Source organism: Coloeus monedula (assembly GCF_965178545.1).
Source record: "Coloeus monedula genome assembly, chromosome: 3".
Lineage (NCBI taxonomy): Eukaryota > Metazoa > Chordata > Aves > Passeriformes > Corvidae > Coloeus > Coloeus monedula.
Window position 1 is genome coordinate 9,774,508 of NC_138783.1, and position 16,805 is coordinate 9,791,312.

At 36.7% G+C, this 16,805-nt stretch overlaps 1 protein-coding gene across 1 annotated transcript in view; it reads right to left on the minus strand.

Annotated features, from left to right (window-relative positions):
• ROBO2 (roundabout guidance receptor 2) overlaps positions 1-16,805 on the minus strand; it is a gene marked incomplete at both ends in the record, with an annotated part of 433,039 nt that overhangs the window by 77,654 nt on the left and 338,580 nt on the right. The window contains 5 exons of the mRNA XM_082279021.1: positions 3,392-3,558; positions 5,202-5,367; positions 6,072-6,153; positions 10,274-10,479; positions 16,411-16,582. Of these exons, the coding sequence (XP_082135147.1) occupies positions 3,392-3,558; positions 5,202-5,367; positions 6,072-6,153; positions 10,274-10,479; positions 16,411-16,582 (793 nt within the window). The remainder of the gene's footprint in view (positions 1-3,391; positions 3,559-5,201; positions 5,368-6,071; positions 6,154-10,273; positions 10,480-16,410; positions 16,583-16,805) is intronic.

Here is a 16,805-nt window from a genome sequence, read left to right on the forward strand (position 1 = left end):
TTCCCACATGCCATGCATACAAGAAACCAAAGACTAAAACCAGCATTTTCCTCTGCAAAGCAAATTTTCAATTTACAGACATAACTAATGAAATCTAGTGCAAACACGAAAAAAAAAAAAGAAAAGGATTTAATTTAGGAAGCCAAACTGATTCTCATCTAGTACAAGGCCAACAAAAACAATCTACCACAAAAATTTTCTCTTCAAGATTATGTGCCCTTCAAAGTGTGTGGGGGAATTGTTTCTTCTCGTCAGAATCCGATTATAGAGATATTCAGGAAGGCCAGATAAATGATGGTCATGCCTGTCTAGGCATCTCTGAATTCTGGTTGGTTTTCCCTTGGGATTCAATAGTCAAAGACAGTTCCTCATTTTTTGGATCCACATCATGTCTTTGCGAAAAAAATACATACATCATAGTTTTTTCCCCTTCTGATGGACTTAGATATGGGAATAGGCATCATGTGATTTTTTTTTGTCTTCTAAATGCTATTTAAAAGAAATAATAGTTGTCTTAAAAATAAAACATTTCAATACAATAACTGAGTTTTGATCACGTGTCTCCAGATCTTGAAAGTAGTTTTTGATGATCAATAATTCGCATTTATAGTTCTGAATTGTTATGGGTTCTGAGTCACCAATAAACAATATTACCACAGGCTTCTATTGATATCCAAGTTAAAATGGCTCCATGGATCTCCAAAGGGAATATAATCCAAATATGAGGGTCAGTGAAGGTACTTGTCTAGCAAATTATGTTTATTTGAAGCAGCCAGGAAACGGAGATATTATAAAATAAAACTGCAACTCAGGCTGGTCTAAAGGATGATCATTTATGCTTCTATCCACAAAAAGCTATGATCCTTGGTACAATAAACATACAGTTATCCATGGCTGCATTTTAAGTTATTCTGTGGTATACAACCAACAAAGTACCTGTATTCCCTCAGAGGAAAAGACATTTCCACATAGTAGTTTGTGTGAACAGCATTTCATCATTTTAAGGGGACATATGTCTAGAAGTAACAGAATAACATGGACTAATAACAAGAAATGAATGCCAAGATGTACGTGTGGAATTTGATTTTCTGGTATATACTCTTGAAAACATACACATGTGTGATGCTGCTAGTGTAATGCCATTTTCACATGATTAGGAGGCTGCTGGTGGAAAAGCAGTTGAGCTATCTCTAAGGTAGTTAAGTATTAAGTATTGGAATAATAGAATCATAAATCAAGCAAAACTGGTTCAAGAAGCTACATCCTGATCACAATTGAATTGGTTAGATATTTTCTCTAACCCCTTTTTTTTCAACTTTCAGTGAATATACTATTATTTGTTATTAATTTAGATTTCAGGGATAGAAATATATATACAGTTTTTTGAAAGTGTTTTTTCAGTATATGGTTTCATCTATAAATAATCCAAGAAGAAATGACCCCTTCATTAGAGTAGTTACTGATTTCTCTGTCCTTATTTCACATAAGACATATTAGGTAAACCTTTTGAAAGTACCTGATTATCTACTTGCAGTTCACTGGTGAAAATTTACATGAAATCTTATTACTTCTATTTGCTATACTGAATACCAGGACGTTAAAATGTTCAGCTATTAAAGCTACCACAGACACCTGTTGCAAATTATTATTATATATTATTATATATATTATATAGCACTGCTTTGTTACTTCTCCATGGCCACTCTGAATAGGCTTTACACCGTGTGTCAGTTTCTTCTGTGAGCCTGAATTGAATTCAGGCATAATTAGAAATCACATCAAAACATTATGTTAATTTTCAATTGATTTTATGATTTAATTCTATTAAACTGCAGGCTTGCAAAGAAGCTATAAATCCTGTACATGTCTCAGTGTGCTTGACTGCTAAACAGCTTCTGGAAATGGAAGCTGCAACACATGCTGTAGCTAATTAAAAGACATGTTTTTACTGAAATCAAATTGCTTGTCAGTATGTCAGATAAAAAGTCTATACTTGACACTCAAATGACAAACAAAGTTGTTTTTTTTAGCTAGGTGATAAGTTATGCAGACTAAAAGGCTGTTGCAATGAAAAGCACGAGTCACCCTATAATAATGGGAAAATAAGAAAGAAGGAAACTTGTGATACTCCATGGATAGTCAGGCCATGAAATCCTGCACAACTCGCTCCTCCAGCTTTTGAGAAGGTAGTTCTGTTTTTCATTTTCCAGCCATGATTACTACTTTGAGGGTGTAACTATTCAGGACAGGTTTATTCAGGACTAGGCTGGGATGAGGGAGACTGCACAGTTAAGCGATAAAGAAATACCACCCTACTCTAGTTTATCTCTTTCTAGAGAAAGAGTCCAGCAAAGGACCCAAACAACTTCCAACACACATGCTGGAAACTGACTCAGGATGTCCTCCCTGGGCACCTTTAGATCTTCAGAGACAGAAGTCTCTGAATAAGAATAGACAAAGATAGAGGATTTAATTTTAAATTAACTGTGACAGGAGCTATTACTTTGGATTAAAAAAATTATGATTCTAGAGAATTATGAATTCCTGTATTATGACATGTGTAACACAGAACTACACTCTTGAATTAAGTATTCAAACAATGTCTTGTCAAAGCCAAAAAAATCCATGCTGTGAAGGGAAATCTGCTTGTGGCAGTCATATTCAGTTAGAGCTTGATGCAGTAACTGATTCAATAGCAATGGAGGATCACAGCTACCAAACCTATCACCACCCTACAAATGAGGGATTTCATTTCAGCCTTCCTTCTTGGTTTATGCAATGGATTAATATAAAGAACTCAGAAATGCAGGTAAATAAATAGAAGGCCCGTACCCATCTCAGGATAACTTCAATATATTCTTAGCATGCACATGCCTTAATTTACATGAATTCTCTGCCTAAATGTTGGCTCAGATTAATCACCGCTCTATGGATACATTGTGCATTTCTTTTGATTAAAACTCATTCTAAACATGTTGTCTGCCTATTATAAACAGTTTTTATCACAGTATATCCCTACTACACAAATGGAGAGGAAGAAAGGACATGGAGAGAAAAGATACTGAGGAGAGGAGGGTATTCAGAGTGCTTTTCAGAAAAGCTTGGCTAACTCACATTGCTTTCAATAGAAACCAGGAGCAAATCGAGCCTAAGTGAACTGCAAACCAAAAGGTCTACACTGTAAAAAGGATTAAGGACATAACCTTTCTCTCCTAAGCCCCAGACTGATGCAGCAAACATTGGACTACTTTTATTTTTATTGGTTAAGCTCAAATAATGATTCCTTCAGGGAATGTGCTAAAGCCAAATGGCCGGACTGACCTATCAGTCAACACTCAGTTCCTTCTTTCTGTTTCAGCTGAAGCACACAAGCCTTAAAACTCCCCCTCACCTTGAGTTCGGACAGGATCTGACATAGGGCTGGGGTCACTCAGCCCCTGAGAGTTGATGGCTCTGACCATGAACAGGTAGATGGTGTTGGGGCGCAGGCCTCTCACAGTGTACAGGGTGCTCTTCACGTGGTTGGCCACCGTCTGCCAGCTATTGCTCACAGACTGACTGCAACGAGAAGAGTGTGGAAGTTTATGAACTAATGCAGAGAAAAATAAAGAAGTGAAAGGACCTATTTTGTAACCTTGGATTGACTCTAAATACAGAAAAAAGTAGTAAAAGCAGGGTGAAATTAAAACTATTTGTTTCAGTTAACTCATTGAGATGGGCTAAAAAACGTAAGGCAGCTGTCAAAAGTATTTCTCTTTGCAATATAAGTAAAACTTTTTGCTATTTCTCTAAAATAAATACCTGCAAAAGGAAAGGGGAGGAAACTGTACAGTAAATTTGAATTATAAACAGGCTACTCTTGAACAAAACCCTTAGAAAGGAAAGTTTTCTTAAAAGAGTAATTTTCTATACTGCTAAGTAAACTATGCCAGTAAACTGTCATTGGAAGCAAAGTATTCTCCTTGAACTAAATGCACACTCAAAAAAATTTTTGAAAACATACTTTGAAATAGAGGAAAGTATATGAATATTTTTTCTGTCATTACATTTTCAATTCAACATTATTATAATTAAACTACCATCCACCATATGAAAAGATATCATATGTGATTGCTAAAACAGCTTTTAATGAAAATGTCTAGCTTTTGTAAAAGTTTTTGATGGGATGCCATTAAAGCTTATCTAGGGTGAAACATCAGAGAAGTTTAAAGAGAAAATTTTATTTTACTGTGGTTTGTTGTATAGCATTGATAAAAAAATCTTTAAATATATTAAAAGGAAAAAGGAAAGCTACAAGGTTTATGTTGTTTCAAATGCTTCACTCCTACAATGCATAAAGAATAAGTTCTAGAACAAAACCAACAAACTGCAAATACAGTAGTGTTCCTTACATACAGCATTTGAGCTAAAATTTGCACGCATATGATTATGACAAATTCTTGCATGAATTTTAACTTAGAGATGAATTGAAGTATTTGTCATTTTTTCAATATCTGGATTAAGGAACACATTTAAGAAGGTGCAGATTTTTAAGCTGAAATGTGTTCTAGAGATACATGTCAGAGTATGGCCCATACACAAACAAACTTGCTAAACTGGAGCCCAAAAGTTCTTTTGTACCCCTACTGTGTGGAAGGGTGCACCTGGAATGTTTTCAGCCTCCTGAAAATTTATCCTGCAGGTTGCGAGATAAAATCTTAAATGAACACTGGTCTTCTCAGTTAGAAGTTTTCAGCTATCTAAAACACTGAAAAATAGAAATTTAAAGCACTTTGACTCCTTAATAGGTACCTCTTTAACAAGAGCAGGAATTAAAGTTTGCAAAGAGGCCTCAGGATTACCCATTTATTTTCATATTATCTGTACTACGATAGTCAAGAACCTGCAGCATTCCCACAGGAAACGCTCACTGATCATCAATGTTAAGAGAAAAGTAACAAATAATTACTGAATTGTTCTGTTATATTCCTGTTGACCTGAAGAAATAGTTAGATATGCTACAATTAATCACTTCAAAAAAAAGTGATAAATTACAAAAAAATCAATGTAAAGAATGTGAATCAATGCCTTCTGTGGAGTTGAGTCATTTAATGAGCTTCTAATGATATGTGTAGAGTCCAAAAGAACACCACAAAACCCTGGTACCAGGGCTTAAGCAAAATCAGAAAGAAAGGAGCTGGAAAGTGGTATAATTCACATACCTAAAAGCCTCAATGATATATGCACTAGCTGGTAGGCTTCCAGGAGTCCCTGGCTGCCAGGACAGGGTGACACTGTTCTTAGTAACATCAGTGACCTGAGGTTTGGATGGTGGCCCAGGGAGGTCATTTATATCATAATTTTTACTGACTGTTGCTCCACCAGATTCTGTGAAGGGCAAATACAAAACAATTACTTTTTATCCTTGGTTATATAATTTGATCAAAGTAGAAGATTAAAATGAAAAACATGGCAAACAGCTGCAAAATCAGCATAACGGATGTTCTTAATCTGTAAAGAACTAAGTCAACAATTGCATTACTACCACGTGTTTTTGGATGAAGAGCTATCATCCTTTAAGTACATCAGGAAAGAAAAAAAATGCAAAACTCAAAAGACTATCTAGAAATATAAAAAAATCAAACCAAACCAAAAAAATGAAAAGAAAGAATAACAAAAAAGCCCAGCCTGCTAAAATGTACATAAAACACCAAAAAACTCCACTGTTGAGAAAGTTCCTGTATCCAAATTGACTGCATAGAGTCTCACAGAGTACTCACAGAGAGCACTTTGAATTTTCTTGCCAGCCAGCTACTGGATAAATCCACATTTTATTAATAGTCCTGTTAGAAGAATTAAAGCATACTGCTGTCACTGGACACAAACATGAATATTTTTGTGATGTCAATGGGCAGTATAACACAATGGCAATGAAACGCAAGGTATGTGAAGGAACGCTGCCTTCTCACCCAAAACTTCTCCATGTCAAGCCTAGAAGAAGTTCTAGAACAGATGACTTGACTCAGAGTGCTGTCATATGGGCTGCACTTTCCTCATGCACCAAGTGGAACACATCCCTGGACATTGCTTACCTGTCACCTCCAGCACAGCACTCCAGGACGTCTCCCCACTGGAACTTGTAGCAACACAAGTGTAAGTCCCAGTATCAGACAGCTGGACAGAAAAAGGGCATAAGGGCAGCTTTAACAACCTTTTAGAAGCAGCTAAGTTTACTCAAATTTTCTTTTTCTAAATGTTCCTTGCTAAGAAGGACTTAGCCTACATTTTACACCAGATCAGAAGGCACCAGACATTTTCAATCAATCATTTAATGGGGGCTTGCTTTTAGAGAACTATAATGAGATTATTTGCTTCTAATACTTTACTAATTCTAATTTTCATATTGTTAATGGAACTTTAAATGCTCCACAATGGAGGTTCTTGACAGTTTCAGTGTTTGCATTGGTTACAGCAAATGCAGGTGAAATCAGGTAACAATATAACAATTAACCTCTTAGAAGGTAAAATCTCAGCATTCATTATCCCATGATGAGCCAGAGGTCCAGTTTCCAGTGCCAGGAAGGATGTAACATCACCTCAAACTCTTATGACAGATGAAGTAATTTCTATACACACCACATAGAAATGCTGCTGAGACTTAACAGTGGTTCTCTCTACACAGACAGTCCTCCAAGTAATTTCCAAACAGCAACATTAAATTAGATCCTGCACCATGCTTACCTTTCTCCTGTTTCACATGGGATTTTAGTTCAGGCTTGCAAGGCCCTTTGGTAGAAAAAAAAATGCACTTGTATAGAACTATTGTGATTCCCTTGTCCAATTTCAAATTTTTCAATTTATTTTAAATTGATATTCAAACAATTTAAATATTCAATATTTTAAATTTATTTGGGGAAACTGCTTTGAATTAGATTGCCAATAATCTCATCGCTGTATAAACTGTTCTACTAGCAAATTTGCCAAGTCTCTTCCTATTCCCTATTTAAATTTAAAATAAAGATTCCTGAGTCAGGAACCAGTGAAGACTACAGTGATGGATGGAAAATGGTAACTTTACAAAGCACAAAATATACAGAGGGGCTCTCCTTCCACTACGCATAAAGCATGGTAATCTGGAAATGGAAGCAGAAAAGGGAGAGTGCTGACTCTGGAGATCAAGAAGAATTTCATTCACCATCACATGACTTGATGGAAAGAGAATTGCATCCAAGAAGCTTTATTGGACTTTAAGGAATTGTAATGGGTTTTCTGTTAAATGCAGATTGGCACTATAGCATATGTCCTTATACGTCACTCTTCAAGGAGAATGTCAAGGCAAAAAAGCAAAATGTTCTTTAAATTACTCATTGATATATACTTTAATTGATTTTTAGGTTTGCCATGTAGGAATTTTGTTGCTATTTTCCTTCAGATACAGAGACTGCAGTGTACCATTCTTAAGGGAGGAAGCAACTCATTAATGCCAGCTCAATTTTCTGAATGAGCATAACTTGCATTTCAGGAGATGGTTTTTTGTGTGAAATACAAGCAATAATGAAAACCCCTCTGACAATGGCTCAAAGACTCGAAATATAGCAGTGCTGCTAATGAAATGAGAAAGACTCCTGAAAGGAGAGATTTTCCAGAGGAGAGAGCCTTGTAGCATTCTGAAGCAGTGTTTTATTTTGCTTCCTCCGAGATTTTATTAAATATATAATTCTTCATTACGTGATAATGGGGAATATTTCTCAAGGCTATGGTTCTCAACTTCATTTGTGTACTACTGTGACAGATGGTGTATGGCATATTCAATGAGGTATCTGGTGTACACAACAGAGTAACTTGCAGAAGGCAAACAGCATACAAAGCAAGCTGGAGATGCACTGCTTCTTGCAAGTTATGGCAAATTACCTAACATCCAGGCTGTGGATGGATTAGATACAGACTTAGTGTGTTGGTAATTCAATCATTTTTACTTTTTTTTGTGCTACGGAAAAAAAAAACTACAGGGGAGGTAAAAGGAAAAATCTTTACTATTCAGTAAAATAAAGTTTTGTTCCTTAGTTAATTCAGGTGTCTAATCCTGGTGTGGCACATTTCTACAGCAGAAGGGAGTTTTCCATCAGTGTTGATCTGTCTGAAGGGGTACTGAGTGACATAGGTGAGTTTTTAGTTGTCTTCCTCAGGGCAACTGAGAGATTGGCTCATCAGAAAAATCTCTGTGTTCATGTTATGACTATGTCCATGTTATGTGACTGTTGAAGGCTCATGAATCATTTGATTGTGCTGTCACAGAAAGAGCAGCAAAGGATCAGAGAATGGTTTGTGTTGGAAAGGACCTTAAGAATCCTCTCATTCCAACCCCTCTGCCATGGTTGCTCAAAGTTCCAGCCAACCTGCCTTTAACAGGGATGGGGAATCCACAAATTCTCTGGGAACCCTGTTCCAGTGCCTCACCACCCTCACAGTAAAGATTTCTTCCTGATACCTTATCTAAATCTACCCTCAGCCAGAAAGCAGTGGACATGTGGGTGGCAATTATTAATTATTTTGAACTTGGGTGTATAAGCGTACTTGGACATCTTTGTGGCCCTTCTTTCCCTTAGGAAGTGGTGCTAGTCCTTGTTTACATAGACCTGAGAGAAAAGTTAAACATTCCTCCTTTAAACCTATATTCAATTCATAAAATTTGCAAGACACAGGAGGAAACTGGTGTTTATGGCTCTGTATAGTTTTTATTCTTAAATCGGAGTCAAACAAACAGTGCACATCACTGCTATAGAGGCGTTTCTAAAAAATGCCTTTCTGAGCCTTTAAGGAAAATTGGTTACCAGTGAATGAGCCACTTAAGGATCAATAAAAGCCTCATGTCTCTCAGAACCACACTCACTACTAATACTGTTTTCTTCTCCTCTTGCAAGCAATTTTTTTTCCTTTAGTTTACAGACACAGCCTCTAATGGTGAGATTAATGCGCTGGCACGATTCAGAACCAATTTCATTGTTTGCATAGCAGCATGCGGACAGGTATCCCAAGAGCTTCTGCCTCGTGGACACTCCACAGAAGCCCATCATCAATGCCTGAAAGTTTGTTTGAAATCACTAAGCTTCCACCTTTAATTGCTGCTTTCTAACACTACTGGGGAATCTTGACTATTCAAGCACACTCTTTAATCCAGCTCTACAGGAAAAATGCATTAACCTTCATGGCCTAAACCTGCCTTCAGCCCAGGAAGGAAGGATAAATTGTTTACTCAAGGAAAGCTAGCATAAATTTTTTAATAAATACCATTTTGTTCCAAGGAAGTTCACAATTCATCTACAATCACTTATGAGATGGTATCAAAAATAAAACTGCTCTTTACATCTTGTCATTAGTAGCTATGTTTATTGACATTTTTTTTGATGGCAAAATTAAGTGCAGACATTTCTGCTGACTAAATTAAACAGTTTCTGAAATGATCTTCAAGTTCTTGACAAATAAGTACATATAACTTACTATTTTTCCATATGCACGCTTGGCCAAATATACACAAACAAATACACATTTATCTTTGAACAGGGAAAAATTAAAAGCCAAAAAAGAGATTAGTGATGCAATATTTATCAACAACATATGACATTATCCTATTTGGAGTATTATAGGATACTGTATTATCTCATGTGTAAAAATGTAAATATTACAATAGGTATTTCATTTTTAATAGAAATCCTTCCGCACATGACTGCATGTATGCTACAGTATTCGTTGTCTTTTCCCATTTGCAGCCTGGTGGAACATTTCCAGGAAGCATAACACTGGAATAAATCAGCCAGCTCAGCACTGATGAATTGTTGATGGAGAAAGCACACGGTCAAACCCTAATGAGCTCCACATCACGTGCTAGCACAAGTACTTGGAAAATTATGACCAGGTGTTGCCCAGGAACTGCTCTTAAGTTTTGACAGAGAGGCCAATGGCTTCAGGGTAAGACTAACAGAAAAGATAAGGAAGGACTGCCCTTTATACTTCTATCTACCCCCAACACATGTTGTATTGCAACATACATAAGCTTTTAAATATCAATTCTGTTTTTAGGGAATTCTCATAGACATATGTGAAGTCAGTTTTGCTCTTCTTTCCCCTGCCCTTTCCCACACAATGTCAAAGAATGGATGGTGATTTGATGAGAATTGCATAGGAAAAAAGACAACTTTGAAGACAACAGGAGGTGGCAGAGCTGCCTGAGGCACACACCAAGAGCTCCAAACCGGCCCGTAGAACCCGTCACGCTCGCTGTGCTGCCATTACTCACCCGCAGCGCTTTGATCTGGAGCGTCCCCTGGTCCTGGATGGATGTTCGAGGGTCCCGGCCCAGGAAGGTGAATCCCTCCTTTAGCCAGCTGATGACAGGGAGGGGGTCTCCGGTGGCCTTGCACTTGAGCAGAGCTGTGCCATCCACTGCCAGGGTCTGGTTGATGGGGCCCTGGAGGATGATGGGCGGAGGCCGATCTGTCAGGACTAAAAAGTGGCACAGGCATTGGGATCCACACCTTTAACATCCTCTGCTGCTGCTGTGAGCCCTATTCTGCCACACAGGACCAATTTTGAGAGGCTGCTTGAAGTCAGCCTGTAAGAGGCTAAAAAACATTTTTTTCGGAGGAGCCATAGATAGAGGTTAACAATTACCTGGCATATATGAAAAGCATTTTAGTAAGAGTTTTATTTCACCACTGCGAGATAACATGTAGATAGAAAAATATCTGTTAGCAAAGGTCATCAGACAGGATGAAAATTAAGACCTTGATTCAGAAAAGAATTGAAGTTCATCACCCTTTTCTTCCAGTTTGGGAAAGCACTTAAAGCACACCTTTGATGTCACATCAAAATGTGCTCAATTGCTTACCCAATTTATGGTCTAAAAAAGAAAATCTGATGAGTTAAAAGTGAAACACTATAGCTGTTCTAGCCTGAGTACCAGCCACATCCTCCATTCCTACTCTACCTGCAAGTTTTCATCAGCAAAAAATATCTAGGAGTATAGAAAACATTTTCATAATCTGAGGGATCTAAATGACTGTACCACTCTTTCCAGCGGAGAAAAGCTCAAACTCAATCACACCATTTAACAGCTTACTTATCAAATCATTTCATCACCTTCTAAAGCCATGAACTCCTAATTTTTTTCCCTGATAATTTACATTTGCATGCTTGTAATACTGATTAAAGAACCCTGCAACCAGTGAGCGAGTGCATGGCTGCGTATAAGCCTCATTCCCTGACCAGTGGGATATCTTGAAGATGAGGTAAAATGCTCAGGTTCATTTTTCTTGAAAGACAATTTTTTTCCTAAATAATTCTGTTGTTGAACCTATTCTCTGAGCCATCTGTTAAGCAACAAAATATAACCTTTATTTCTAAAGAATGTTTTTATACACATTGAATGTGAAATACTTGAATATAAACAAGACTAGGACTCCTGCATAAAATTTGTATAACAGAACTGAGAACTCTTTTTTCTTTTAATGTAATTTTATATATCTACCAGCCACACTGCTGCTGTTTTAAATCTTTGAACAACTGAGCTATTGTGTGATTGGTGTTAAATATTGTAGCAGGCAGGATTACCTTCTAAACTGGTGCAAGTTAGACTGCCTCTGCTGATGTCAATTGAGTTTGAATCATTTATTCTAGCAGAGAATCTGTTTCCTATAGTCCATACACAACACCTGACACTAACAGTGAAGTGAAAACAAATTATTATGAAGCAATATGGTTTCTGTTGTACTTGAGCTGTTTGAGATGCAAACCTCTGGAACCGTCAACAGATGCAAAGTGCTTCCCTTATGCTATTTAATAAATAAAATAAAACACGGATATGTTAGTGGTACATTTTATGCCTAAAATAATTGTTTCTGAAATTTTAATGTTGCAAAAATACTACTACCTTTCTTTTGTTAACAAGACTCAGAAAGAACAGAATCATTAATATCAGAATCACACCTTGGAGTGTGAGCTCATCACATTCATTGAAACTGAAACTGAAAATAAAAAGCCAATACATATTTTGAAACTGAAAATAGAAAGCCAATGCAGATTATTTCTCAACACCAAAAGTGAAAGCTATTTTGGAAATTCTGAAATATCACCCACCTAACCCAGAGATAGGACAGGAAACACTATATAACAAGAAAAATGTAATATGTTTTCACCTTGATGCAAAATTTTTGATCTCATTAAGGTTCCTTACGACTACACAGTTCAGTCATTTGGTGAAATAAAAATTGATCTCAGCTCACATGTACTATCAGGGTAGCTGCAGCCTGAGTATATTCAAATTAAAACTTAGCTGTGCAAGTTATCCTTTAGACTTAATGTAAAACAGCAAATTCCAGTATTCTAGGTTGCTAGCTATTCCACTGCAATTATTTGCTTCACCTAAGTGTCTCATATGTGTAGCAATGTAGCTTTTTCAAAACCTACTGCATTACAGGTATTGTTCTTTGGCATGTAATTAGTTTTTTTTTACAGCCCAAATGAGGAGCTCATAATCCTTTAAATAGCTCTGATCAATAGTGTAATTGAAAGCCTCCTGGCCAGAAGGAATCTTCCTTTTCAAGGATGTTATGGGTGAAAGACCACTACAGGTTTCCATGACACTAAGGCTAAAGGTTAAATGAACACTTAGGGTTTTCACTGATCTGTGAACGGCTGTATTGTCTTCACAACTACGACTTGTAAATCTCCTCGAAAATCTGTGTGCTTGTATTCCTACTGCTTAGGTCTCCTCATTAGTAAGGATCCAAAACTTGGTTAGAGTTTAAAACAATATATCTATTAGAAGCATTCTGAAGAAGAGAGTGCTAGTGAAAAACAGCCACAAAATGGTGTGGGGATTATTAGTTGCTTTTAAAACATTTTAATTACTTTTTTTTTTTTCCCCATTTACATAGTTTTCTCCTAGCTGGAAACTTCTACATCTCTTCCATAAAAACATTTTGTGTACCTACAAACATATTTGCATGGTAAAACAGAAGTTGATGTCAAAATTAATTTAATTTTAAAAAAGGTTTTGAAACTATTTGCCAGTATCCATATACCTGTACATTCTGGTAACTGAAAAATTAACAGATTCCTTTTGTGTTAAAATGCATCTTAATTTTGGAGTGGATTATAGGAAAACAACAAATTATATTTGTTCATGAACATTTTATTCACTAAAAATGCAATTTGGATCAACTGAAACTGTATTTAAATTTGGGGGGATTGTGGTAAAGTTACAATGGAAATTAAAATAAGAGAAAGACAAAATGAAGTCTTTACTTTGGCACTTACAAAATCAAAATTTCAAAAAAATTGTCCTGGTGAATTAATAGGTAAAATCAGACACAAGTAAGGAAATTCACATGATAAACACTCATGATAGGGCAGGGTGCTCTCTGAAAGGTGGAAAAGCAGAGACCAATCCCTTGTCCATCTTTATTTTTGGTGGAAGAGCTTCACAGGAAGTTGTGAAGTTGTTCTGGGTTTCTCCTGTTTGAAACTGTCACACTTGCTAAAGAACATGTAATATATGTTGGATGAGGGATAAGAGTCATGGTGGCCAGATTTGCAGACAAGTAAACTGTGAAACATTTATTAATACATTTTAATACTTATTGAGAAGAAATTAAAATCTTCTCCAAAATATTCTGCACATGATTGACAAATACTAACACAATACTAATTGGAAACTATTCCTTATATGTTGAGAACAGACAGAGATGGAAGCACTTGGTTTATTTGCATGATCTGTCATTTTAAGATTGTGAGCTGCATATTCATTTCTTGGGTTTGAAAGGATTGCTAAGATTGTTCAATTTTTAAAATGATTTTGCTTTTCCAGATGTGCATTAGACAGTGAATTACATGATAGCCTTTCAAGAAAATACAAGATTTGAATTTCAAATATGCTGAAGGCTCTTAGCACAGTCCATAATCAGCAAAATTATCACTCAACTCAGCACATTTCATCACAGCTAGTAATCTCTTCTCATGTGAACACTTGAATTAAAAATATTTCCAGTAAAGACTTGTAAGTGCAAAGATGTAACAACTGAAACACTGCTATATATGGTATAATTAAGCACTTGTTTTTCTGCACATGACATGTTTTCATTCTGTATTGGAACTTCAATTGGATCTAAATTACTCTGGATCAAACAAAAATGTGTTCAAAATGAAAAAGATGGCTCGCCACTATTATTAAATCATTAACCAAACAGAAAAATTCTGGGCTAGGAAGTAAAACTGAAATCACCAGCCAAAAACTAGAACACTAATGCTTAAGCATATAGCTAGCATGCACAGTGTTTATCTTTTATTATATTCTTAAAACTATTAAATTAGATTTCCCTACTGATAAAAGTCATTAGCTCCCATAACTTCTGCTCAGCATCAACCAAAAAACAGATTATTTTGACATTTATGGTTAACTTCCTAACTAAAAGCAATTAAAAAAATATCTGTGATCTAATGGTTCATTTATTCACATAATCTCAGCTCCACACTGTTGTTTTGGCACTTTTCTCCTGACCTCACCTGCCCTTTGACTCCGGGATGAAATGGTATTTCTATAAAGCAATCTTGTATTATTTCATAATGATTGTGCTGACAGTGGGTTCTGGAAAGCATTTGAGGAAGGCAGGCCTTGCACTCCTTGAGCAGCAGAGCCACCAGCTAATGCTTTCTCGAGCAATGTGCAATGCACGCTGCCTTTAATCAGAATTAACCAGAGATGAGCCTGCATTTCAGCAGGGACACTCTCCCTTGGCTTTTTAAACAAACTAATGAAAATTCCAAAGAGATCAATTAGGATTTATTTTTTCCCCCCACACAAGAAATAGATAAAGATGGACCAAAGCCCTTGGCTGTCAAAAGGAAGAATTTCTCATCACTAGCATCCTTGAACCTGATTTGATCCACTCGGTGCCTGTTGCTGTAAATCTGTGCAGCATCAGCAGGTGCGACCATTTAACAGCTCAATGTCCTCCCAGGCAATGTTTGTGTGTTCTATTTATTCCAATCACAGTCATGGCCCTGAATCAGGCAGCGCTATGGACAGATATTAAAAAATATTGCCTTTCCATTCCTTTTAAATGACCTTTTAATCTACATTTAAATTTGAATTGAATGAAAATTCATCATTTTGTCATAGACCATGAGAGAAAGGACTTAAAGACACTGCAGAGCAAAGCCAAGTCTTTAGCCTCCAGAAACTACAGAAAAGCAATGTGTTTGAAAAGATGCAAGGGTAAGGCAGAAATTATTTCCCCTTGTCATAAAAATATAGGCAGCTTTTGGAAAACAAAGAAAAGGCATCAAATTAATGCTCAAACCTCTATAACATGAGCCTGAACCTCTCTACCTGTCACTTGTGATGAATATGCTCTTGTGAAAAGGCAGATTATTCAAAATTAGACATCTTTTCAAACTTTCATGGTGCAGGCAGGTCTCTAAGGGAACAGTAAAAGTAGACCTCTGCATATAACAACAGTTTTAATGGCAAAAATTCATCAAAGTCTGTCAGGAGATATTTAATGTGTCAGTTAAGATAAGGAATAATGATGCTGGGGAATGCCACAGTCTCTGAGTATAAGAGGAATTCTCTTGTTTTCTTCACTAACATTAAAGGATGCAAACTGCCTTCCATCCACAATAGGATGAAGAGGGATATCAACAGGATTCCTGACACATGAAAAGGATTCATGTTTGTAGATGGGAAACCTCAAGGCAGGATGAATTTCAAACCCAAAAATTTGAAATGAAAAGCACCAAGACAGACCACGTAGGGCTTTTCCCTTCCTGAAAACTCTTCTCTACCTATGGATTTTCATGACTTTTTTCACACTTACCTCTACTGAGGCATTCTTAGAACACAGCTCTGATGTAGGTGCCTTATTCATGGAGGGACTAGAGGGCTACACGTTTTAGGCATTCTAAACTAACAGTACTCCACCACCTTCAGAGCAACTCTTGATTTAATTGAGCTAAGGACACATCCCCTACTTGTCTAAGATAGGACTGAAGACTGCTGGGAATGGAGATACATGTTTTTTGCACTCCAATTCACTGCTTTAATCACAAACCTATTAATTCTCCTTTTTTTTTTTTCCCAGTCCTATCTTAGCTCTAGCAAACCAAGCAGCTTCATTTCTCATCGAAATTACTCTGAGCTGGTTTGTCCTTTTTTTTTCCATTGTTAACAAACCTCCAGAAAGCAAGCAAGAGGCAAACTAGACTTTGATGCCTTTTTTACTCCATAGACAAATACAGAGATCTTTTCTCACTTTACTTCCTATAGAAAATTGTCCATTTACTTGTATGATTTATGTGGTCTCATATGCTTTTTTTTTACACTGTTTTTAAAGTACTTTTGACAGGAAAAAACAGTAGGAATTTCTAATAGCTCACCATCAGTAACCTCCAGCTGAGCCTTTGCTAAAATGCTTCCAGCAACCGTCAGTGCTTGACAAATGTAGTAGCCTGCATCAGACCTCTGAATGTTGGTAATGGTGAGGTCTCCGGTGGGTGACACGGAATATCTGCTGTTGGGCTGCAGAGGCTGGTTTGGAAAGAGTAGGTTCTGCAAAGACAATTCATCTCACATCAATTCAAAACACAAAAGCACCACTTTTCCTTCAGCTACAGAGACAATGATTTTTCCTTAAAAGTACTATAAATAATCGAGGAGAAAAAGTAAGTGTGGTTCTGACTTTATGAACACATAGAGCTGCTTTTCCTGCCTTGGGCAACTCAGAGTTTAAATTAGAAACAGCCTTTTGACAGCACACAGTGCTGTGTTCTGA